General features: G+C 30.7%; 2 protein-coding genes across 5 annotated transcripts in view; one reads left to right on the top strand and one right to left on the bottom strand.

Moving 5' to 3' along the window:
- Nucleotides 1-25,890, top strand: part of zetaCOP (COPI coat complex subunit zeta) — a 64,934-nt gene that overhangs the window by 23,811 nt on the left and 15,233 nt on the right. For both annotated transcript variants that reach the window (XM_075362497.1, XM_075362498.1), the window contains exons 3-4: nt 22,066-22,199; nt 25,072-25,162. In XM_075362497.1, the coding sequence (XP_075218612.1) occupies nt 22,066-22,199; nt 25,072-25,162 (225 nt within the window). The remainder of the gene's footprint in view (nt 1-22,065; nt 22,200-25,071; nt 25,163-25,890) is intronic.
- Nucleotides 11,147-21,056, bottom strand: LOC142323185 (molybdate-anion transporter-like). 3 transcript variants are annotated; one of them, XM_075362496.1, is made up of 3 exons: nt 20,929-21,020; nt 18,903-18,988; nt 11,147-13,149 (listed from the first exon to the last, which is right to left on the bottom strand). In XM_075362496.1, exon 3 carries the CDS (start codon nt 12,772-12,774, stop codon nt 11,287-11,289), a length of 1,488 nt encoding a protein of 495 aa, XP_075218611.1. In that variant the 5' UTR covers nt 12,775-13,149; nt 18,903-18,988; nt 20,929-21,020; the 3' UTR covers nt 11,147-11,286. The 3 variants fall into 3 exon arrangements, with proteins under 3 accessions (XP_075218611.1, XP_075218609.1, XP_075218610.1); XM_075362494.1 differs by lacking the exon at nt 18,903-18,988 and having other exon boundaries at nt 20,929-21,056; XM_075362495.1 differs by lacking the exons at nt 18,903-18,988; nt 20,929-21,020 and adding an exon at nt 20,561-20,867.

The raw sequence follows: 25,890 nt of genomic DNA, 5'->3' as shown, positions 1-25,890 counted from the left end.
TGTGGTCATAAATATGTCAGTTTTATTTGAAGTCTAATATCTTTTCTGACAAAAGATATCGGCAAGTATGTAACACATAACGATTCGTAATGAATAACAGTATACAGTAAAAATGTTTTTTGTCAATCTGAATAGCCTTTTAAGTGATGGGAATTTTTATAAAACGTAATTTCTGAAACATATGGTACTTATTGTGTGAGGATGAGTGCACGCAACTATTACATGCGTACAACTGCAGTAAGTTCTTACTATCGCATACCGTCGTTCCGTTGGTAATATATTATTTCATTATTTTTTTCAAATTTACATCGGTTTTTTTTTTATTCAGTGCGATTTTTTTCACATATTGGGCGTTTTTTAAATTTGTGATTTTTTTATTTATTTGCCGTAATTTTTTTTTTTTTATCGAGACAATGAATGACGAACAGGTTTGCTTTTGACGAAGGACTTTCAGATTATGACGAAAATGACAGTGACGAACTTGAGGGCTTGGACGACATCAAAAATACTGAAATTAGGGGTATCGATTTTTCGGAACCGCATCTCCTGAATTTTAGTAGCGACGATGATGATCCAGGTCATTCGAGTAGTGATACTGACACGGAACAGAAAATAAATGTAGCCGGTTCAGTTCTATATCCACCTGCTGAAGGAAACGGTAATCTATTTCATGAAATCCATTATCGTTCTCCAGTGCAGTTGGATGTTGAAATGCAACCTGCTGTTGAGTATCCTCTCCAATATGAGGAACTTGACACGGCGGAGTTACAAGAAAATCCAACTGACCGGGCCCAAAATGACGAAGGTTACGAGTTGGAAGGTCGTCTGCCGGTTCTTGGAAATCCCTGGTTAGTTTGTACTGATAGGTGTAAATATGACACACTAAACAGTTTGCCTTTTACGGGCCCGGAACCAGGTGCATTTGTAAAGAATCCCGACCTTTTGACTAAATCCGCTCCTCGTAATAGGTCGGCCTAAGAAGTGTCGTAGGAATTTACAGAATGTGCCTGAATATATTCCTGATCCCCGTATTCATGGGCAGACACCGTTTGCCGTATTTATGTTGTTTTTTGGGGCTATCCTTGAAAAAGTAACATTACAAACTAATTTGTATTTTCAAAGCCGTAGACCTGATGGACCATTACCTAAGGACAGAATTCAAGGTGACTTTAGTCTTGATCAGATGAAACGTTTCTTTGCAATCATCCTGGAAATGGGTCATACATAAAGACACACTTTACAAGAATACTGGTCAACTGACGAGGTTTCCCATATCGCTTGGTTTGGGAATACATTACCGAGAACTGTCTTTCTTCATATTTTGAAGTATTTATACTTCACTAACCAGGATCCACCAATAGAATCAGAAATGCAAACTGGTAACTATGACCGTCTCTGGAGAGTACGCGAAATATTTGAAATTGCACGTCAGAAATCTCGTGAACTCTGTAATCCACGACAACAAATCGTAATTGATGAGGTTTTATGCGCTTACAAGGGTAGAGTCTTGTTTCGGCAGTATATACCTAGTAAACGAAAGCGCTTTGGGATAAAAGTTTACAGACTTTGCGATAATTCTGGGTACACATTCGATATGAGTGTATACCTCGGTAGACAACGAGAGGAACTAAATATAAACGAAACGATTACTGAATGTACAGCTATCAATCTAATTGCAGGTTATGAAAATTGTGGATATCATTTGTATATGGACAATTTTTTTCATCCCTGCAATTATATCGACGACTGAAAGATGTGGGAATTCTAGCTTGTGGAACAGCTCGATCCAATCGTGCTGTTCCACAAGCTAGAATTCCCACGAAACAGACGTAAACAATGGTTTGACCAGACACCGGTTAGCCTGTCACTGGATGGAATATCTTGTATTCTGTTCAATGACAAGCGAATGGTAACACTTCTATCTCCTATTAATGGGCCTGCTGAAGAGGGTAAATACAGGGTAACAATTCGCGGTACAGAAAATGTCATGAGACCTGTAATGATTATAGACTACAATAATTACATGGGGGCTGTTGATCTATCTGATCGATCGTCTGTCTTCAAGCTATTACTTACATAGGCGCATGACAAAATGGACGAAAAAACTTTTTTTCCACTTTTTTGATATGCTCCTTGTCAATGCTTATACGGCTTACAAGTCAGTCAATAAGATGGAGAAGAACCAATCCTTCAGATGGTTTTGAAAGGGCTTGTTTCATCATCTGCTATGGGATTTTCTGCACGAGGATCTTATGTAAGAAATCGTGAATTGTTACGTCTTGAAAGTTGTGAAGCAAGACATTTTCCTAAACGTGAGGGAACAAACAGTTTTAGACAATGCGTTGTGTGCTCGGGAAACAGCATTCGCGTAAGATCAGTCTGGAGGTGTGTGGCTTGTGAGGTACCACTCTGCATAGACGGATGCTTTCTCGTGTATCACACACGCCAAAATATCACCAACTAGGGGTAAGTGCTTTTTATTTATAAATTTATTACTTCATTTTATTTGTTTAGGTTATTTATTATTTGTCATCTATTTCATTCTTTTGTTTTTTGGGGGAATCTCCCATATAGCGATTTTTTTATGTGTTATTTTATATATTATATATATATAATATATATTACGATTTTATATACATAATATAAAAAATACCTGTTGTTTCTACCGAATAGCTTGTAATTACTGGGGTAATTATTTGCGTTTCATGAACTTTATTCCCCCCCCCCCCCCGGCGTGTAATAGCAATACTCTGTTGTAAAAAAAAAATTTTTTCATGTAATAAATGCTCTTAGGAAGTCTTGTAATTTTTAAAAAAAATTTTACATTATATGTAACGCTAAGAAAAAATAAATAACTATAAAAATTTCTCGAAACTGATATGCTAATTAATCTGCGATTTACGACTCGGGATTTTCATCATATTTTGCCCAAATTTCAACCGATTTGCTTGAAAGTATTTTTTTTTAAATCAGCAAACTATGTTTCATAAACACAAATCCAAAAAAATTCGCTAATAAAAAACGCGGTAGAAATGCGCAAAAAATTCTGCAATTAAATTATCGTAATTTTTGTACGGTTTCAATTTTTTGTTGTTACAGGCATAAAAAATATCCAATCGTAAGGTTTTTTTTGTCAGAATCTGTTAAATCTCGTTAGTATACTGAAATTTTTTTCACAAGAGGGTAGCATAAGACTATGAAGGGAGGCAATCAGATACCAACATATTTTCGCGGAGAACATATTTTCGCATAAGAAGTGCGCAGCATTGTGATGGGAGAAGGTTAATAATAGTTATTGTTGTTTTCTCAAGAAAAGAGTACTTTCGATTAAAGTTATCTGTATTGCATTTGTTATTATTACATTTAAATTATTGCATTTTCTTATTTATTCAATAATTGTTAAAATATGAGTTATGTATTAAATTATAGTGATGATTCATGGATTTGAATTGTGTTGGGACTATGTTAATTTATTCTTTTAATGATTTATTATTTATGTTATGATTTATTGTTCATTTGTGATTTGAATTAACCAATATACTTAAAAGATCTTCAAACTAATTTGTTTTAAATTAGACTAAATGATTTCTTTTTATAGAAACAATATCACTGTGAGTTTTTAAATATACTTATTTAGATAAGACATGAATTTTCTGCCTATTTGTTTATACATACTTGTACATATACTGAAATACTTATCAATTTATTCCTTATAAAGTATTATTTTATGATATTCAGGTTTTATTTATTCATCTCTTCATATATTTGCTTTACTTAATTTTGTATGATTATCTTTTTTATTATTAACATTAACACAGTATTAAAAACAACCTTGTTTTCTTTTTTTATTCATTAATTTAGTTCTTTGTAATGTTTTTCTGATCAAGATTTTCTCCCGTAATATCCTTTGATCTTTTCAAACAAATACTAAAGCATTCCCTTTGTGTTACTTGTGGAGTAGTGCATCTACTGTTCTGATGTATTTTATACTTATAATGTAGAATTATGTTATGATATAAATGATGTATTTACAATATTATGTAAAGCAATAAACATTGGACAAATTTAAAGTGTCAGTTGCATATAAAAGGATGTAATTTATAATAAGTTGCCTCCAAACCATGGTAAACTATAAAAAAAGATATTAATTGAAAATATTTTAAAATATATATATATATATATATCTTAATTGTAGAGGGCCCAATTTTTCAAAAATTGTTGACATTATTTCAGTTGACATAGTGGCATAGGGATACAAGGTGTCGCCGAATGGCTTCGACGGCACGTGGCACTTACTGACCTTATGGTAACCCTGAAAAGGGCCGTTTTTGTCGTCGACAGCTTGTTGTAATTACCAAACTTATGGTAGCCCTGAGAAGGGCTGTTTTTTCATAAACATAGGGCTCGTAATTCATAACCTTGTTTGTGGTGATCCTGAAAAGGGCAGTTTTTTGCATTAGCTCTGAGAAGAGCAGTTGGGTACGGAAGCTGGTCTCCGGCAAAGTCGGGGAGTTGAGGCTTGTCCACTGAAGTCAGACCGGCCTTTCCTTCAGCGGCAGTTGAGTCCCCCAGAGCCCCGCAGTGTCGGTCGTCCTTTGCCGGCGCGGTTCTCCCCGATTGATCCCACTCTGGGCAGGCTACTGCTGCTGAGTCCGCTGGCCAGGGCGATTGAAGCCCGGCAAGCTGTAGCGGGAAGGTAGCGTCCGCGTCAAGCGGTACCCTCGGCGGGCCGGCCAGGCCTGCTGCTCCGGCGGGAATGTTGGCATCCGCCGGAAGGTCCCATGTTAAGGCATCCAGGGAACTTCTTCCTTCCACCTTCTTCTGGGTCTTCTCCAGGTGGTGGTCGACGATGAATTGAAAATTCATTCTCATGCACGCTGTGCTATTGGAGCCTGAGAGTGGTGGGGCTGCAGCGCCGCTATGGTGAGAAAACTGCGTGATCATCTGCGCGGTGGGAGTGATGCGTGTATCAGCGCGTACGTATACTGTGCGGCAACTCACATCGTTGCTACAGTGTTCGCCGACCGATATTAAATTAGGCATATATGTGGTAACAAAAGATACATACAAATAGCCTTGTATATCTGCCTTATAACTGCAGTCCTTGCTGTTTTAACATGAATGTTTCTTTTTTTTTATTAATATATTTCTGATATTTATCGTAACTTTGTTGTAATTATATTTGTTAATATAATCCAATTTTTTTTATGTAGATGACATTTTAAGTCTTTCAGAATTTTATATAGCATTAAAATATTCAAATTGTAACATGTAGTAATTAAATGCTAAAAATATTTCTCTGAATGATGGGTATCGTAAACTTCTAGTTTTAATAAATAATATTTTGATAGGATTAAGAAACAGAATTTAATCTAAGCGGTGATGCTGTCATAATAATCATCAACATTTTGGGGAAGACTAATATGCCAAAACAGATTTGGTTAGGATTCAAATAGATAAACACTTAATATTCAGATCAGAATGTAATAAATAATACATTGTACAAGTCATGTTGGGATCGAACTATGTTTGCTGCTCTATAAATAAAAAAGCAACCACCAGCGTCTGGAAAGTACGGGAAACTGCAGAAAACTTTTATCGAGACAATATTACAGGTATAGAATTGTAAAGAAAAATGATATTGATATAAATATGTGAAGACAATTAATAAATAGTATCATAATGGAATAAAATAGCAGTTTGAATACATAAATTGCTAAATATTTCAATATATATTTAAATACATGTGAAAAAATTAGAAAATTCAGTTAAAATTGCTGTTATTTAAAAATTCACGAGTGGAATAACATTGATTTTATATAAAAAAAATATTTTATTAGTTAGCAGATGCTTAATTTGTTAGGCCATTTATTAAAAAAAAACTGCAGCATGAGAAAGGCACTTTCTAATAGGCCAAAGCATTGTACTGTCTAATATTAAAATACTAATTGTGCAATATTTGTGGATATTTTAGAATTTTTAATTTATTTACTACTGTCTACTTGAATATATTTATTAATACTGAACAAAAAATCTGTCAGTCCATTATTGTATCCTAAATACTTGATCTGATTTTTAAAAAATAGTATTATAATTTAGATGGCATTATAGATACAGAAAGAATAATTCAATTTTCTGTCTATTTTTGTCTGTTTTGCTTTAATAAAAACCCAATTTTTAAAAGTTTTTATTGGCTGTAGTTATATTAATTTTCTCAGAATTAAATTTTCTACAAGTTTTGTTACAAAATCTTTCACATTTATTAGTCATTTAACAAAGATGTTATACCACAAAACTTGAACAAAAAAAATTGTTTTTCAACACCAAATTTTGTTTTTTACATCAGATATCTTAAAAACTACTGGAGTTACAGTTCTGGGACCTGATGTATCCTATTTTCCAGCTCAAATTATAGAAGAAACCACTAACTTTATTCCTTAATTTGGATCCCAAAAATTACAGTAGGGCCTCTTTTTATTAGAAGAGCTGAAATCCAGGTGAAATCTTTTGCTAGCCATAAATAACTTGAAAACAAAGCGTTTCCAGACCTATGTTTATATGAATTTTTTAAAATTATTTTCACCAGTAGAACATGTTCTGGAAGTTTCTCTATTTCTTCATGGAATACTCTGTCCATGAAACAGCTCTGTTAATAATATTATTTTTAATATAGTATTCATATAAATTATTATTACACAAATGTTTTCTGATATTAAGAAGGAAATTATATGTTATAATTAGTAAAAAAGAGCTTGAACTGAGGTATCCAATGTTCATCAAATTTATTTGACATCTACTTTTTTTATTTATTTCTTCCTTTTGTGGTAATATCAGGCCAGTGTTGTAAGAACACATTATCTCAACCAGTTCCCATTTTTTGACTAATTATTCATTATAACCAACAGCCATTTTAAGAATTCATTACTGAGGAGAAGTTATCTATTTTTTTCAAAATACCTGTTTTCTAATTCTTATCACATTTCATATCCCAGTTTACAACTGCCATAATGTATGTTCATTCAGGTCCTGTTTGTTGATATTTATCAATGAAATGCTAAGAAGTAAACATGAAAAAAGAAATATTTTTGAGAGAAGGGTTTGTCATTGTGACAAAATATGTGTATACCTTTCAAAAGTAGATCATGATAACAGCGCATAAAATAGAATATGAGAAAATCGCAGGTTGGATAATTGAGACTAATGTATTTATTTAATGGATATTGGTAAAAGTGCCCTTTTTTAACTTATATTGTAATTTTTGGTACCAATATTTATAATATTTAACCAATATTTGTAATTTTTAGTAGTTATCAAGTCTTCTGTATAGTTTTATCTAATCAAGAATTAGGTAAAATTTGAAAACAACCTGGTTTAGATTAAAATATGTATATGCATTAAATAAATGTCTCTATTATATGATATATTATATATATATATATATATATATATATATATATATATATATATATATCATTGTAGCCTCAGTGGCCAAATGAGTTAGATGGTTTGAGAACATGATATGCTCAAGTGTCTTTTTACAAAGATATTTTATATTTTCTTTAGAATCTATAAAATTATTTTTAATTAACAGTCTATTACTATATCCTTTATTTGAGAATACACATCATCTTTACTTATTTGAAGTACTCATACTTCTTTGATACAAGTCTGAGGTTTCTATATTTATTTTATTAGCAAAAAGAGATGTGTAGAATGGAGATTTAACTGAGTAAGAGAATCACATCAGATCTGTCAACTGGTCAATGAAAAAAAACATTATTTTTCAAATATCCTTTCGTTATTCCGCGAAAAAATATCAGATTTCTCTCCTACCAATGTGTATGAGTGACAGGACAGATTGATAGATAAAATTGTTATATAAAATTTTGTCAAAAATGAAGTTTGATTGAAAATACATCAATTGTTTGTAATACTATATTCACTTCAGTAATCCATACCAAATATTCCCCAACTGACCTTAAAAATTGGGTGAAAAAATATATGTGTATCTATTCTTCATTTCGGTAATTTAAATTTGTGTATCTCTGAATTGCCACCTACAGTGGCCATTGACAACTGTAAAACAAAAAGATTTTAAATTTATACAATAGAATATGAAAAAGCAAAGTATTTATGTTGTTCCGATAGTATTAGTAATTGGAAAAAGTTACCATTGTTATGTTTCGGAGACAGATTCTATCTACGGGGGAAGCTTATCCACATGAAAAGGATTGGATGGGATAAGATATGTCCAAGAACAGAGATGTAGTGTCGGTGCAAAAACAAACTTTTTTTTATTCTACCTGTAACCTAGAGATGGAGGCATCCATTATAGGAATCAGTTCTAGACTGATCTTTACGGTAGTCATATTTGTTCCTGGGAACATCTTTTTTAATTTGCAATGTTAAGCCATGTAGGATGATTGTACCAGATGTAACTAGATACACATATGATATTTTGCAACAAAGCAAAATATCATATGATGCCGTTGATGAAAGTAAATAAGAATGATTAAGAAAATATTTACTTGTATATAAGCTTTTATTTTATGTTACCTTGAATGGTATTTACGTTAAACAGTATATGTCTTTTTAAATAATGCTATTTTAGTAACATATTTCTTGGTTTGCTAGTCTTAAACATAAGTTATGTGTATTACATTAAATAGTACAGTATGTATTTTTTTTTATTTACATTAATTTTGTGCATAATTAATTTTTGTTAATTGATATCTTCAAGTAAAAAATTAAAATGATAACCTTTTGATCATTATCGTAAGTGATTTTGGTAATTCTATTGTTAAGCTCTTATAGTATTGCTTTTAGATTAAATTTATTTTACATATTTGTATTATGTTTATTATTTTTGTATCATTTGTTATGTTTATCAGTCTTTTAAAAAATAAAGTAAGTACTAAATTGAAATTTATTATTATCTTGCAAGATGTTGATGCATAACAACTCATGCATGTCATTTTAACCAATTAATAGTTGCATTTTTCGTTAAGGGACTGTGTATGTCATGTCAGTCACTTAAGTAAAAATGTATTTTTCAGAATTATTTGATTGAAAGCATTACCCGTAATCAAACTGCTAAATTGTAATTTCTCCTTTCATTTGTATTTTTTTGCATGAATAATAATGTGTGTACTGCAGAATTCTCTTCTGAGTACATGATGTGAAAAATCTTTGTCTGGATAAGGCAAGTGTCTGTGAATGAGAAAGGCCTTTGACTGTAAAATGATCAGTTCATGTATTATTTTAGTAAGTGAAATAATTCTCCAATAGAATTAGATAATTAGTTTGTATAATTATTGATTATAACTAAAAATCAAAGTAGCCTACATAGAAACTTTAAATTGAGCTGACATTTCTACAGTAATTAAAGAAAAAAATTCTAATAAATAAAGGAAAGGATGTAACGTCGCTTGGACTGAGAAACATTTTGAACATACAATATTGATCACACTATCTTTAGCAAACAGCTCTTAATGAATGATACTATTGTTTATATAAGACCTCAGCCAATTTTTATAGAAAACCTCTTCCTAAACCCACCTCCCCTCTACTGCTTTCCACATCCTTTCTAGCCAGACAAGGATTCTACCTATTTTAACTTTCATTAGAAAATGGATACAATAGTGCCACTAAATATAGTATAGTTATGAAGAGCTATTTTACTATAAAAAAATTATGATCTTACAAGCTACATGCAACAAGTGGTATTTTAAGGTGAAATAAAACCATTGAAATATTTCACACCCTCCAAGATGAAGAAACATCTACCAGTGCATTGTTTTGAGATGTTTTATTTTACTCTGAAAGGCTTTTGACTTGTTTTGTAAGCCTTATGTCTTTGTTAATGAAGATTCAAAAAATATCGTTAGCCCTTTAGTATTGTTATCAGTAGAGTTAGTTTTGAAACTTGTATTGATAAGTCATTGAAAAAAGTGATATCGATGTGACGACTACTACTCTTAATATTTTTCTTTGTACAAAAAATAAATTTTGTATGTAATCATATATATATATATATATATATATATATACACATACATATATATATATATGATTACCCTACTAGCATTAGTTAAAATAAAATGCAGCATATTTTATTTGCTTTTGACTGTAATTTTGCACAAATACAGCCAGTTTTGTAACTATTTTCTTGTATGGACAGGAGATATATTTTACAAATTTTAGTGTCTGTAACTAACTGAGAGATTGCCCATGTATAGTAGGTCAAAATACAATACTAAATTAAGTGACTTATCGTCACATTCTAAAAGTATGAGTAAAAATTCAGAATTCTTCATCCTAACTATATATACAATTTTTAACAAATTGTTTTTGAGATTAAAATTTGGTATTTTTAAAGGATATTTTGAAATTTTTTTCAGCTGTAAATCCCACTATATTTCTTTAACTAATTTTTTTATCATATAAATTGAGTTTAAATTATGAGTTTAATGATTGTAATTATAAGTATACTTACTATTTACTTAAAGAATACTGCATTAGTAGCAGCAAATTTGACCCACTATGTAACACTGCAGTCATTCTTAACTTATTTTTAGTTTTCAAAGATATTATATTTATTACTATTATAATCATTCAAGCTGTATATTAAATACTGTTTTGAAGAATAGATTTGAAATTATGGGATTTTATAATGGTTACCGTAAATTGTGATTTTATAGTGGGATAGTCAGCTTAGACATAACCAAATTGATATTAAAATAATTAATTTATTTAAGAGTTCTAGTACTGTTTCTTTAATGATATAGCATACAGAATATGACATTTTTGTTATTCAGTCATCAGGTGTTAAACACAAAATCCTGCTTGAGTTTAGTAAAGACATGGAAGCCCATGTCAATATTTAGATTCTTTACTAATTAATGCAGTTTCATTTGGTGAATTACGCTTAGGATATGCAAAGATGACAGTTTAATTAAACTGCAAGATCTGTTGGTTAGTTTTATTATAACAAAATTAATATGCCTTAAGTTATTATATAAGTCGTACGGATTAGATGTATTGCATATGCTATAACACTCATTCATCGATTCAATAAAATGTTTAGTGTGTTGCCTGTGAAACACTTAATTTTTCTTTAAATTCAAAAGAAGAAAACACATTAATCTTTTATACATCACATACTTTTTTTTATTACAAACAAATGTACAAGTAAAAAATATTTATTATACAATTAGGTAAACATTTATTCTTTACATATATATATATTTCTTATAATATTATGTAAATCTCAACAACAATTAATAATTAGATTGGCACTGACTTTTTATTTTCTGTATACAAATTTATCACATCTTGTGCATTAGGGTTTCCATCCTCTAACTTTATTTCTTTCTCATTTTTTGTAATCTTTGTGGCATATTTTTTGCTGAATATTGTACTTGTAATTGTTGTTAATATTAAGAATATACAGCATATAAAGAAAATTAATGGAAATTTATACTGATTAATAACATGCGGGGTAGATTTTGTTACCGAGCTACTGTCATTTTTATTATCTTTTTGTTTAAGTGTAAGTCCAAAACAAGTAAATATGTTCATCGGTACTCTAAACCAATTGGTAACACTGGCTCGGTATTTTTCTGGTATTACTCTTCCTCGTAGATATCCGATAGCAGGAAAGTATAAACCTACTGACATTTCGTATAAAACAAAACTGAAAAAAGAGATGATTATAGGCAGTTCTTCAAGTGTTTCTGACAAGTAATAACTGTGCTTGCTGTGGTTATTGTGTAAAGATGATGATATTGTAATGGTCACTGTAGTGTATGATACTAGTCCTACCGCACACGTTAATGTAAGAAGATTTTGAGGACGATAACGTTTTGATATGAGAAGGGTGTAAAGTTTTGTTCCGATCATAAATGCAACCATAAATATTGAAAACACTAATCCTAGTGGTGGATGAAGGACATCTAAAATGGGAGTCCATGAAAATATAAAAATGTACATAACAGATTCATATAAAGATTGAATTAAGCCTAGAAGCAATAAGATAGTTTCTTTGCAGAATACTAGTTTAAGTGCTGAAAAAAACAATAATTGTTTGTCTTCTTCAATATCAGGTGGTGGATGTTCATTCCATGTCATGATAACTATATAAGTAGAAACAAGAAGAAATGGTATCGCTAAAAGAAATGGTGAAACAGAACCTAGCTGTAGAGTTTCTGCTAAAAATTGAGATACAATTCCAGCAATAATAGCAAGTAATCCTGTGTAAAATGCTGCTTTGCCAAATGTAATATTTAACCATTCAGGTGGAAGTTTATAATAATTTAAATGTTCATTTACATACCATGCTTCAAAAGTTGAAAAAAGAATTGAAGTTGATATCCCACCAAGTATTCTACCAAAAAACAATACATTAAATTGTGGGGACATTTTTGTAAGGCAACATGATGCATATAAAATACCGAATGAGGCACATAGAAACTTTCTACCGTACTTATCTGCTACATGTCCAACGACTGTTCCGAACAATGAACTAGATGCAAATCCAGTTATATACAAAATCGCAATAGAATCATCATCATAACCGTAATCACTGTAGAGTTTATAAACATAAGGTCCTTGCAACCAGTCTGAAAATGTCGCCAAATAATATACTATTAAATACCGGTTTTGTAGTTTATCAAAATTATGGTTTTTGGTTACTGAAGAATTTGTTTCCACCAGTTTTGATATTCCAAATGCGATTACACATAACACTAACAATGTTCCAATGAATACTACCATATTATTTGTATCTTAAATTAAACTTCAAAATGAAACTCAATGTAAACAATTAAAATTTGCAGCCTGTTACCATTATTAGCAATTTTAAATCACAAACAAAACTGATCTGTTTCATTTACACTATCGTTCACACATTTCAGTAATGATAAATGTGTGTAGATTAATAGTCTAACATCAAGTATGATTGGAATGGAACTGAAAACAGTTATATGATAAGAGTATTTATTATCATAATTGTTAAATATTGATATCTTTATAATGTTTAGCATTTAAGATGGATGAAGTCTTATCTCTGTTAGATCTTTCTCATCGTTACGTAATAGGCGATTACTAATTCGTTAAATAGCCTCATCATTCAAATTTCAGTTTTCGGACCTAGAAAAAAAAATGATAAAGTTTAAATGATATTTTTATCGTTTAGCTATATAAATATTTTTATATTACAGAATTAAAATAATAAAAAAAATGAAGCTTTTATTCATATGATCATATCGATGAAGTTTTTATTCTATGATGATATCTTATTCACATGAAAAAAAAATTAAATAGCATTCCTTAAACCTGTTGTAGTAATAAAAAAAACAGGAAATATAGCCTATTGTAAAATAAAGAAGTGAAGGATGAGGACAAGTAAAAACATGGACCAAACCATGTTTAATAAACCGGAGCCTGTAGATTATTTAATTTACATTTCAAACAATCCAAGTACATTTTTTTATTTGTTTAGGTAACTGAATAGTCAGTTATTTTTACACAGATCTGAATACTAGATCGTGGATACCAGTGTTCTTTGGTGGTTGGGTTTCAATTAACCACACATCTTAGGAATGGTCGAACTGAGACTGTACAAGACTACATTTCATTTACACTCATACATATCATCCTCATTCATCCTCTGAAGTATTATCTGAATGGTAATTACCGGAGGCTAAACAGGAAAAAGAAAGGAAGGTAATTGAACATTATTGACATTTATTAGTTTAGGTGAGACTTCGATAGTAAATACCTTAAGCGCGCCATAGATTGAAAATTTTTGCGATTTTTAGTTTTTTTTTGTTTGTATAATGTAGTTTAAAGTGCCCTCTTCCCAATTCCATTTGAATCACCTATCTGTGTTGTATATAAAAGTTTTTATGATTTTTTTTTTATTAACACGTTTTTCATTTTATCACAAAATGTTGATTTTTACCTGTTTTTGTTTATTATATTTATTCTTTATTATCTTTATGTTTTACAGTAGTAAAACATAAACTAGTTGCATTAAACTAATTATGTAATAAACTTGTGAGCTGCTTTTAAACTAGCTTCTCACTAGTTTATAACATAACCTTATTGAGTTGAGTATAATATTCCGTTGTTGTAATCCTACTTGTTTATGTTTTCTTAGAAGTGTGCTGTTGTGGGTATTAGTGTTATCAGACTGGATTGGTATTATTATCGTTCTTTATAGTGTAAATAGTTGTATTTTTAGTTTAATGTGCCTAAATTGAAACTTGATTTTAAAAAACGAAAAGGTGGGTTTAATAACAGGACTCGAACAACCCAAACCATTTCTACTGTTGTCTCTTTAGCAAACAAAAATTTTGACGTCTGCAGAAAAATTACAAAATCCTTTTGAGCGTTATGAAAATGTATTCAGTGATTTGCAATATATGTTGTTGATCTCAGTGAATTAATGTTGTCTTTGAAAAAGATTGCAGCATGCAGAGTATGTACGAGGGTTATTTTTTTCAAGGTCCGATCGGTCACGAAATTAAAACCAGTGAAAATAAAAAATTTTTTATTTGTAACAAGTACTTACATAGTTACGCTATTTCTCCACATAGTCGCCACTCCGATTTACACATTTGTCGTAGCGTGGTACCAACTTTCCAATACCCTCGTCATAGAACGGAGCCGCCTGTGTTTTCAGCCATGTTTCTACGCTGGTCTGCAGCTCGATGTCTTGCCAAAATGTTGTCCTCCTAGCCAGCGTTTCATGTGAGCAAAGAGGTGAAAATCGGATGGAGCCAAGTCCGGCCTGTATGGTGGGTGATCAAACACTTCCCAACGAAAACGCTTCAGGAGCTTCTTGATACAGCTGCAGTGTGCGGCCGAGCATTGTCATGGAGAAAGACAATGCCTGATGACAACATTCATCTCCGTGTATTCTGAAGAGGTGAAAATCGGATGGAGCCAAGTCCGGGCTGTATGGTGGGTGATCAAACACTTCCCAACGAAAACGCTGCAGGAGCTTCTTGATACAGCTGCAGTGTGCGGCCGAGCATTGTCATGGCGAAAGACAATGCCTGATGACAACATTCATCTCCGCGTATTCTGAATTGCCCTTTGTAGACGTTGAAGTCACGCAGTATGAGGCTGCAGTGATGGCCGAGCCACGTTCCATGAATTCCACCAAGAGAACTTCATTCATCGGTTGACACTCGTTTCCTTCCCTGACCGCCTGCATCATGAACATCTGTACGTCCTGCTTTAAAGTTCCTGCACCCTTGTCGCACTTTGCTGTCTCTCATTGAAGTTTCACCGTACACATTACTTATTCGTCGATGAATTTTAGCTGCATTACACCCCTCCGCCTGAAGAAATCGAATTACCGCACGCACTTCACACTTGGCGGGAGATGCTATTGTTGTAGACATGTTTACGTGCTAGCTGCGTGTTCAGAACTAAACGAAGTGACGCGGCGTGATTGAAGGCCATACTAGAGACGCTGCGCAACACATATGCGCAAAGGTTCATCCGATTTTTGCGCGGGTTTTTATTTCGCGACCGATCGGCCCTTGAAAAAAAATAACCCTCGTATAAACATAACCTATCCTACACAAAACAATACGCGTCATTGGTCTTGCTGCAAAAATAATTTTTGATTGTGCCTCTTGTGAAGCCAGAACTGTGGTTTTTAATTGTAAACAAACATTTGTTGAAGAGGATGAAGCTGAAAAGAGATTTTTTAATTTAGATTAGTGCAAGGTTTTTGAGCAATTGGCATAGGTAGAACTGCTACCAGATTTATTTGTGAAATACTGAATCTTCCACCACCTCCTGATAGGTATGATCAGGATACCTAAGATGATACCTAGATATGATACCTTTTCTGTAATGCAGAAATTGTGCAGGTCATCAATGAAGAATGCTGTACAAGAAGTTTTTAAGTAATTTGACGTTAAAAATATTTGCATTAGAGTTGATAGGTTGTAGCAAAAAAGAGGCTATACCTCTTTCAGTGGTTTAGTAACGGAACATCTGTTGATACAGGCAAAATGTTGGATGTGTCAATACTATCAAAACACTTTGTGCCCAGATAAATTAAAAAATGTACATACTGATTCCTGTAAAGCAAATTACTCTGATGCAAGTGGTAGAATGGAGGTGACAGGCGCACTAGATATTTCAATGCTTGCAGGAGCTTTTTTAATGTGAAATACTTGGGGTGATGGTGATTCTTCTGCCTTCCAGAGTTTTGCTAATTTATTTCCCTATGGTCCTGATATTATAATTGAAAAACTAGAATATGTTGGGCATGTTCAAAAGCGGATGGGCATCTAATTAAGAGCATTAAAATCCCAACACAAAGCTCAGAAGAAAAAACTCTAAACCTATTGGTGAGAATAGACTTACAAATTCTGTAATATTAAAATTGCAGTTATTCTATAGCTCAGCAATCGGATGAAACACTGTTAGTGTTGCAGCTATGAGGCAGGCAATTTGGGCTGAGTTTTATCATGTACATTCCAGTAATGAAGAACCCACACATCAATTTTGCCCGTCATCTGATGACACGTGGTGTAAGTACTGGGATGCTGAAAGAAGGGAAATACCTTATGACCATAATCAGCACTTCCATTTGAATAAAATAATCGTAGATGAAATTAAGCCATTTTTCAAGGATTTATCTGATAGTGTGTTGCTGGAAAAATGTTTATCTGGCAGAACCAAAATATTCAATGAAAGTTTGAACAATATGATTTGGTTGACAATACCCAAAAGAATTTTTGTTGGAATTAAAACCCTTCATTTTGGAATATATAATCCCATTTGCAAGTTTAATGTAGGTAATATAGCAAACGTTCTGGCTTTAGAAGAAATGAAATTAGATCCAGGCAAATACACACTTGATGTAATGAAAAAAACTATATGAGGAGCAAGTGAGATATAGTGAGCGAGACATCCAACTAGAGAAAAAAATTAGGTAGAAGAATCTCAGCAGAAGAAAATTAGAGGATAGTTATGAACAGCAGGAAGACCAAACACTATCTAATAGCGGTAGACAGTACTAAAGGTATGTTTCCTGTTTATAAGATTTTTTAGATGCAGCTTTTACAAAACTTGATTTTTTTCTAGTTGGTATACTTTTCTCAGCTACTATAAAAGAGAGAAACTTGACATTTTTTGTGAATGTACAACTCACTTTGCTCTTTCAACTGAATATACAGTTTTAAAAAATTTTAAATACTTTTTGAGAAAAAAATAAAAATTTTAACATTTTTTTTTTTTTTAATTACCAAAATTCTATTTTTGCGCCAAATGTAAAGTTGTGCATTCAATATGTAAAACATATCAACCTTAAAAAAAAAAATTGAACAGACAGTCTTCCTGTTTTCATTGCACCCGTGTGACACAGCATGAGAAACCATTGATAATTGATGAATTTCATATTTTAGATATCATGACAACTTTTTTTTTAGTTTCTGAGAGAGTAAAATTAATAAGGATCCAATTTTGCCAAAGATTATACATCATATAAGAGCCATGTCATTTAAATTACTAGATCCGTAGGTTTAATAGAACTATTAACAGAAAACAGCATATTATATGGCATCATTTTTGTTCGTTAGATTACAAAACATATTTGTAAAATAAATCACCCCGTATAAAAATGAGAATAACAAATTGGATAATCTGTACTAGCAGGACGAAACTGGAAGTGCTAATTTCATTTTCATATGTTGAGTAGATGTTGATTTATATATTTTTGTCCTAAGATCAAAACTTTTGATCTTAATGTGATATACCTTTTTTATGTATTTATCATGTTGCTTGCTGTACTCTCATCTAATCAAGTTATTTGTTACATTGTTCATTGCACAGATTTTTTTCTACATTTTAAATATTTATATTATTACTAAAGTGTAATTTCTGCTCTGTAATATTGTTAAGTAAAATATAGCTGTATATTTTTTTAGTTACACATATTGTAGTGTGCATTTACTGCTTTTTAGTAGAAATCATACGCATGCATAAGGAACTCATTAATACAGGATAAGGAAATTGCATATGTGGCTGGTCACCAGTCACATTGTATTGTTTGCAGCCTCCTAACTAAGCAAGATATTTTTAATTGCAATTCTGCACAAAATATAAAACTCCTGTATGCTTTTATTATTTTTCCGGTCAGTAAGGAAAGGGAAATAGGAATTGTTTATATAAATACTTCCATTTTTAATACTCACTTTTAATGTTTTAAGAATATAGATTTAGGTCATTTTTTTTGACATATATTGTAGTTTTTAAGGTCAGCAGCTAAATCAATTATTATTATTTACAAGTATCAGTTGTCATTTTTTAGATGAATTTTTAAAGGAAAATTTTAATGTCTCGCTTTCAAGTTGATGTAATTAGAAATTTCAAAAAGTTGGAAAAATGTAGTGTCATGTTTTTATTAAACTGAATGAGTTATTTATGTAGACAGATATTTTTATTTCTAAATCATTTTTTTTTACTAGAGTCCTTTCTTCAATCAGATATTGAATTGATAGTAAATGTAATAGCTGTATCAGGAAGTAACTGAACTACCTTTTAAGTTGGCTCTAGTCATTAGTCACTAATAATTGCCAACAGTTTACTTTGAAACTGTATAAGTATTATTTAACCTCATGATATACAGAAAATAGTTCATTAAATACAGGTACAGCCATTGGTATTTTGTTCATGCTTCATATCTCATATTCTTCAGCTTTCAGGATAGTACTATCTGAGATGTTCCAGTGTTGAGGAACCATCAAGTTTAGGGTATGAAGTTTCCTTGGACTTTGCAGGGGTGCATATTAATGTTGTATTTGTAAATATTAATATAAATGAATGCTTCAGTTATCATTTATTATTAGTAGTTTGCTATTTTGTATACTTACTTTGTTTTTTAAATTAAATTTTCAACTATTCATTTTGTTGGCATTATAGAATTGAATTTTCTTAAATTATTTTTTAGTTTTTCCTTCTGTTACGTGAAAAAGAATAAATTATATTTAAATTCATTATAAACAGTTTACTCTATAATGAGGTTTCATTTTCAACTGACTGTAGGTATTCTATTTACCAAATGATTTGGCAGAAATTTTACATGGGCACTAAAACAAGTCATAAAATATTGGGCTTTTTTGTTGCATACAAAATAATTAATTTTCAAATTAAAACTTCAGTTGAATTTTGACGCTTAGTGGTCTCATTGATTGGAAGGAGTTGCACATTTTTTGACTGGCTATCAATATTGCCAGATTTAACTATTTTTCTTTTTTATGGGAACTGTTTGGAGGAACACATTCACTCCCGTAATCTAAATACTGATGAGGTTTTAAAGACGATTACCAAATCCTGATGACTTATTTCAGAAATGCTTACATTTCATTGTGGTATTGCTGTCAGTATGTAGTGTTGGAGGGATTTCAGTTCACTAGTCATCTTAGTCAACAGTAATATTAGTTGCTTTAATGTAAAATAAATTTCTTGAACTATTGAAATTGTTATTTTATTGGCTGTCATTTTGATTATACACAATAAAAAATGTCTTAATATTTTATGTGCCTAGTTTTTGTGATCAGAAAGAATTTCACACAAATCGGTTGGTAAATAAAATACCCTCAGCAGTCAAAGATTAAACTTTGAGAATACTATATATATAAGATAATATTGTTTAACTGCATACAATATTTATTTACTTGTATTATTAATATTTTTTTTTCTGAATCTATTTCCGTAACCATCTATAATTACATTATTTAAAAAATTATATGGCTGCCGTGAAATAGAAATTAAAAAAAAACCAAGATATTTGTCAAATTCCTCCATGTAAAATACGTGACACATTAATTAAAGTACAATTAATTACGTTATTTTGAGATTTTGAACAGTTTGATAAAACTTGAGGCATTCATCAGTGAAAACACACGGAGGTGTGCACCCTATAATCCCTCATTTATTTTTAATTTACTTCAATGGAAGTATAGTATCTTTATGCTTTATTGACACAGTTTATCAATTTCAGTCTTTAACTAACTTTGGTCATAAAATTCATCATAATCCCTCCTCCTGAAAACACCAGAGGTGGAATTTTGCAATAAAACATTTAAACTAATTAAATAATAATTAGTTTACTTTTCTTTTAAGCATTGGACCAAGAAAAATGTTACCTTCTAATTACTTAACCAGGCTATTTTGGTGCATTTATAAGAAAGGTAACAGCACTGCTTTAGATCATCAAAATAAAATTGATTTAAATGTAGACTTATATTTAAGATGCTATTAGAAATAACAAATACTAAGTATTATTTATATATTCTGCATCAATTCAAGTTATAAAGTGTTAAAAATTTGTTGAAGGAAAACTGAAGAGATAAAAATGAGTTTATGCAGTATGAATGTATTAACATAATTTTCGGAGTTGCCATAAGATGGTTTGGTAGAAGTTAAGTAACTGCTAAGTAATTTTACATGAATTGCAAATTTTATTCGTAAATCACTTAATTCAATGGATTGGAACATGATTACATTGTGACTACAGAGATTTACTTACTTGTATTATGTTATCCAATTACTTTAATTCCATCCTCACAGTAGAATGATCTTTGTCAGCGTTTACTAACTCATAATGATAAGATTTGTACAGCAAATTAGGTTAACTTCTTAGTGTCGAGCGCATGTTGTTTATGTTCAGCAATTAATAATATAGACAATGTTGCCCTATTTGTTATTATATGTTAATAGCGGCAAAGAATTGTTCTAAAATATTCTTGTTACTATCGTAAAAGAACGTAACCTATTAAAAAAGGTTGTGTATAACTAGACCTTACTAGCTAAGCAACGATTAACATATGATTAATTCATTTCTATATTCTTAATTTGATAGGGATTTTTAAATAAAATTTAAAAGTTGTCACTTACGTTTGTTGAATATTCTAAAATTGTAATAATTAATTTAATCTGGATTACACTACGACCGTTACCGTGAAGTTTTCATGTTGTAGAATAAGTAGTGGTTGTCATTCCTGAAGTAATCAGTTAAAACATCAGATAGTTCTTGCTGAACTAGTATATTTGTTTCCACAGTATTTTAATGAACTACGTTACTAACTAAAACCTTCATTAGCACATCTCACTTTTCAATTGCTGATCGTTGATGGATTGACTTTTTTTCAAGGTTTAGCTTTATTGTAAACTTTGTTATATATTTAACTGTTGATTCATATCATTGCTAATTTAAAACCTCAAAAGTTAGGTGCTTTCTACAAAATCTGTGAAACGAGGACAGTCATTTTCTTCACGCCTCAAACAATATTTTTTACTTAACGAAGACGTTCTTATTTTCTGTTTACTTGAAATTTTTTTGCTGTTGGGAGTTGGTATTTTTTCATAAAGTTGCTTATTCGTGTTCGCGTGTACTTCGTAATTGAAAACAATTTAGCCTTCGATTGTATTTTTGTGTAATCAACGTTTTCACATACCTCCAATATATTGAAAGAAAAGTCTACCGATAAATATTTATGTATTCATAATGAATGATAGTATTTGAGGTAAGGAAAATAGATTAATGATGAACTTGTATAAATATATTTTGCCTTAGTTGAAGATTTTATTGTAAATGGAAAGGTTATGATTGCCTTAATTCAAGTATTCCTTCCAATTATATTCGTCTCTTTTGTTAAATAGTATCAAGTTTCAAAGAAGCTAATATCATGGTAACTTAGGGGTAGGGTAATTTAATTATGAGCAAATCATGCTCATAATTTCCAAAATGTGTTATCCAGTTTAAAACATTTCTAGCCTATTTAAAAATTTTCTGTGGTATATCTTTACTTGCTTGTTTTAGTTTCATTAATTTGGTATCTCTTGCCTCTGTTAATAGTAGCAATCTAATACTTAGCAGCTAACAGGGATACTACTTGACATATTGTAATTTATTGGCAGCTGTAACCATTTCATATATAGATAGCATATCTGTATTCATTAAAATGATTAAAAGTCAGTGTTATGTGGTTATTGTTTATTAATTAAATTACAAATTTTTTTGTTTTATTTCAGTTAATATTAATGAGTGTATTGCAATGCCTTTACGATTCAGTAAGTCAGATACTACGCAAAAATGTTGAGAAGAGAATTGTTATGGAAAATCTTGATACAGTTATGTTAGCGATGGATGAGATTTGCGATGGCGGGTAATATTTTTATAATTTGATTTTTTGTTACCAGTAATAATAAAAGTGTCATAGTGTTTGCTTTTAATTATAGTTGGCATTGAATATTGTTGATTTTAACATGATTTGATTCTTAAATTATGGAATTTTTTATTAAAAAGAATTTGGTTTCTTTATTTTACTACTAAAATTAAATTAAACGTATGTTAAGGTAAATATAAGTGATGAAAGTTATAACATTAACTTTATTGGTTTCAGGAACCTATTTAACCTAATACATCAGAGAAATGTATTAAATATTATTTAGGGCACTGGTGTGTTTGAAATAGATTTCAAATAATTGCCAGTCTTTGTTGGGGATTAACAGCAGCAGTAGCAGTAGAAAGTGATTTCACTGAAGAAGAAATGGACATTCTTTGTAGTATGTGAGAGTTGTTTTATCTTCACTCCATTTTGTTTTGTGCTTAGGATAAATGTTTAGAGAATGTTTGAAAAATGTGGGAGATAGTCATTGTGAGCTGTGAAGTTATCAACATGTGTTACGTGTATGACATGCTTTAGGTGGAATATTCATCTGAGGCCCTGGAGGGAGTTTAACAGATTGTGTGGTTGAGGTTGGCCTTAATGTAGTATAAATTTAACATTACCAAAACAAAATACTGATGTAGTAAGTTTAATACACTAGTTCTTTGGCTAATGGCCCAAATTATGACCTTTGAAAGAAAACAGTGTTTTAACTTTATTTGATAAATTGTGAATATTAGTCAGTTAGATCATTGTCCACTAGTAATAATACAGAATATCTATTTTTATCCAAGGTTTTTTATCTTGTCATATTTTTTAAATTTCTGCCCTGTTTTAATTGTTTCATATCCTTCAGAGAAAAAACCAAGATCCATAAAATAAATTAGAAATCTCATATTTTATTCCCCAGTTTTTTCCACTTTTTCTTTGTTGTGAATTTACATTTCATCATAACTAGGTGAATGTAGGTTAAGATATCTTGAAAACAAGGCATTATCTTTTCATTCTTTTGCTTTTGTCTCCCATTTCTCCCAGCTATTTTCCTTTCTTTTTCTTCACTTTCTGTATCAGTATAAATCCCATTAATATTATTATTGTATTTACATAATCTTTTACGTACTTTATTAAGTCATCTATTCCTTTACTAATTTTTCACTTCTTGCTGAAGAGGATGTGAACTTTTTATATATTACTGATTAGAATTTGAATCCATTTTCATTAGAACAATTCTTTACTTCAATATTTATAAGACTATATTTGTTGTCCTGACATTTTATTCATTGTTACTTGCATTCCATCACCCTTTTGTAATTAATTCCTTTACTTCATTTGCAATTCAAGATTTCATTTGTTTTTCCATCATACCTCATAATATTCTGCTAAATCTTAGCTTAACTGACCCATTATAATTTTTAATTTGGGTAACCTACATTTTTATTTAAGCTTCTGTTATGCTACAACTCTAGAAGAGGATCCTATACTTCACTGTCCAGAATTTTGGTCAGGAAACTGCTTTACTTACAGAATACTTTACTGAAGAAAATATTTTGCCAAAATAGGAAAGTAATAAAAATAAAATCTGTTTGGAAATTTGAGATTTGGTTTTCTATTACTTCAAGCTGTGCAGTGCAGTATGCAAAGGCAGCCATACATTAAACATTATGTTTTGTTTTTTAGGTTGTATCAATCAGTTGATGCCTTTTACATCTCTTAAAAGTGCTTCTGCCTTGTTTCATGATCGATTTGTCCAGTCCACTCCTCACAGGTTTTTCCATTATGGTAGCATATATATAGTATATAGTGTTTACTTATTGAGGCACTGGACTTAGCAATAACAAAATCTTTTTATGAAAAAGTTAATGTTTTATATATATATATATACATATATAAAAATTAATGTTTATTTATTTGTTTGTCCTATATGCATTCCTATACCATTAATCTGATTGCGATTAAACCTTCGTGAGTTGTTGTGTGCACGCCCGTGTAAGTTTCTGAATTAGTTTGGACATGCTAGGTGGTGCTGCGGGGGTTAAGATATTTCAAAAAATTGCATTTATGGTCCAATTTGGCTCCTATTTTGAATATCTATTAGTTACAGGAAAATAAATATTTTTACAAAAAATGCATCCACTAGGTGGCACTGGGGTTGAGATATTTCAAAAATTGTATTTATGGTCCGGTTTTGCTCATATTCAGATTATATATTTGTTACATGAAAACAAATATTTTGGCAAAAAATGGAACTGCTAGGTGGGGCTGGGGTTGAGATATTTCGAAAAATTGTATTTATGAACCGATTTGGCTCATATTCAGAATACACATTAGTTACATGAAAAGACAAATTTTTGCAAAACCTTGCCTGCTAGGTGGCACGGGTGTCGAAATATTTACAACACCAACAAACAAATATACAAACATTCTTTCTTCTTCTGTATATATATAAAAGGCAGTGTTTTCCTAAAGGTGTCTGCTATAGACTAAAAGCTACTGGACTGATTTACGCACGGGAAAAAGAAAAAAGGGGAAATGAGAGAAGGGAAAATTCAGAAAAAAGAAATAGGGAAAATCAAAAAAGGGAAATAGGGGAATGGAGGGAAAATGGAAAAGGGGGAAAGGAAATAAGGAAAAAGGGATAAAGTGAAAGTTTAAATTTTGTGAAGTTCTGAATGTTCATTTTTTTAATGTTTTATCGAACTTTCAATTGTGTTCATTTAATCTATATATGCACTCAAATCTAGCTGTAGCGAAGCTTTACCGGGTCTGCTAGTGTATTTATAAAAAGTTATTAACTGTCATCTTGGAAATTGTGTGTAGCCTCACAAAATAATTCAAATAAACTACTTATAAGATTATTTTATATTTACAGAATAATTTTAGAAGCAGATTCTACTGCTGTTGTTCAGCGTGTAGCTTTACGTACAGATGATATTCCTCTTGGAGAGCAAACTGTTGCTCAGGTATGGACTAAAATTAGTTATTTTTTAAGTATTTTATGATTAATAATGTACTTTAATGAAATGTTTGTTTAATGTTGTTTTAGTTTAAAAAAATTAAAGCTTTAATTAAGTTCTGTTTTAAAACATTGCTACACTTTCTAACCCTTTGCAAGGTTTTCTATTTCAGCTAGTTCTGTTGAAAATTTATTTATTGGTTCATAAGCAAGTGTATCATTACTGTGTTCATATTTTTTTCATAGATAATTCATATCAGTATAATAATAATAATGATGGTAGTAGTTGTGATATATATATATATATATATATATATATATATATAATGTCAGATGTTAATAAAATGCCAAGATATTATAAATATAATGTCCATTAATTATAAATTTTACTTGCATTGAATTTTTTTTTGTTAATTTTATTTACTTCTTTAAGTACTATTTTTTATCTGGGTAATTGTTTTAAATAGTTTTACCATGTCTAAAAGTTGTAGTTATGTACTTGTTATTATTTGTTTTTGTAGTATTGTAGATGTATTTATGTTAATACATCTATTGTACATGTATTTATGTTAATAGATGTAATTTATGTTATGTTTTTATGTTTAAATTTACTCTTTCCCTTATATAGCTGTTCTCATATTATGTCATTCTTTATCCTATTCTCCTTGTTTTTTCCCAAAATACTACTCGTAGATTTGATTTCACCTGCCAGCATCATACTTTCAGCCCTTCTTC

This window comes from Lycorma delicatula, chromosome 4 (assembly GCF_047948215.1).
Source record: "Lycorma delicatula isolate Av1 chromosome 4, ASM4794821v1, whole genome shotgun sequence".
Classification (NCBI taxonomy): Eukaryota; Metazoa; Arthropoda; class Insecta; order Hemiptera; family Fulgoridae; genus Lycorma; species Lycorma delicatula.
This window is presented reverse-complemented; position numbering and strand designations above follow the sequence as displayed.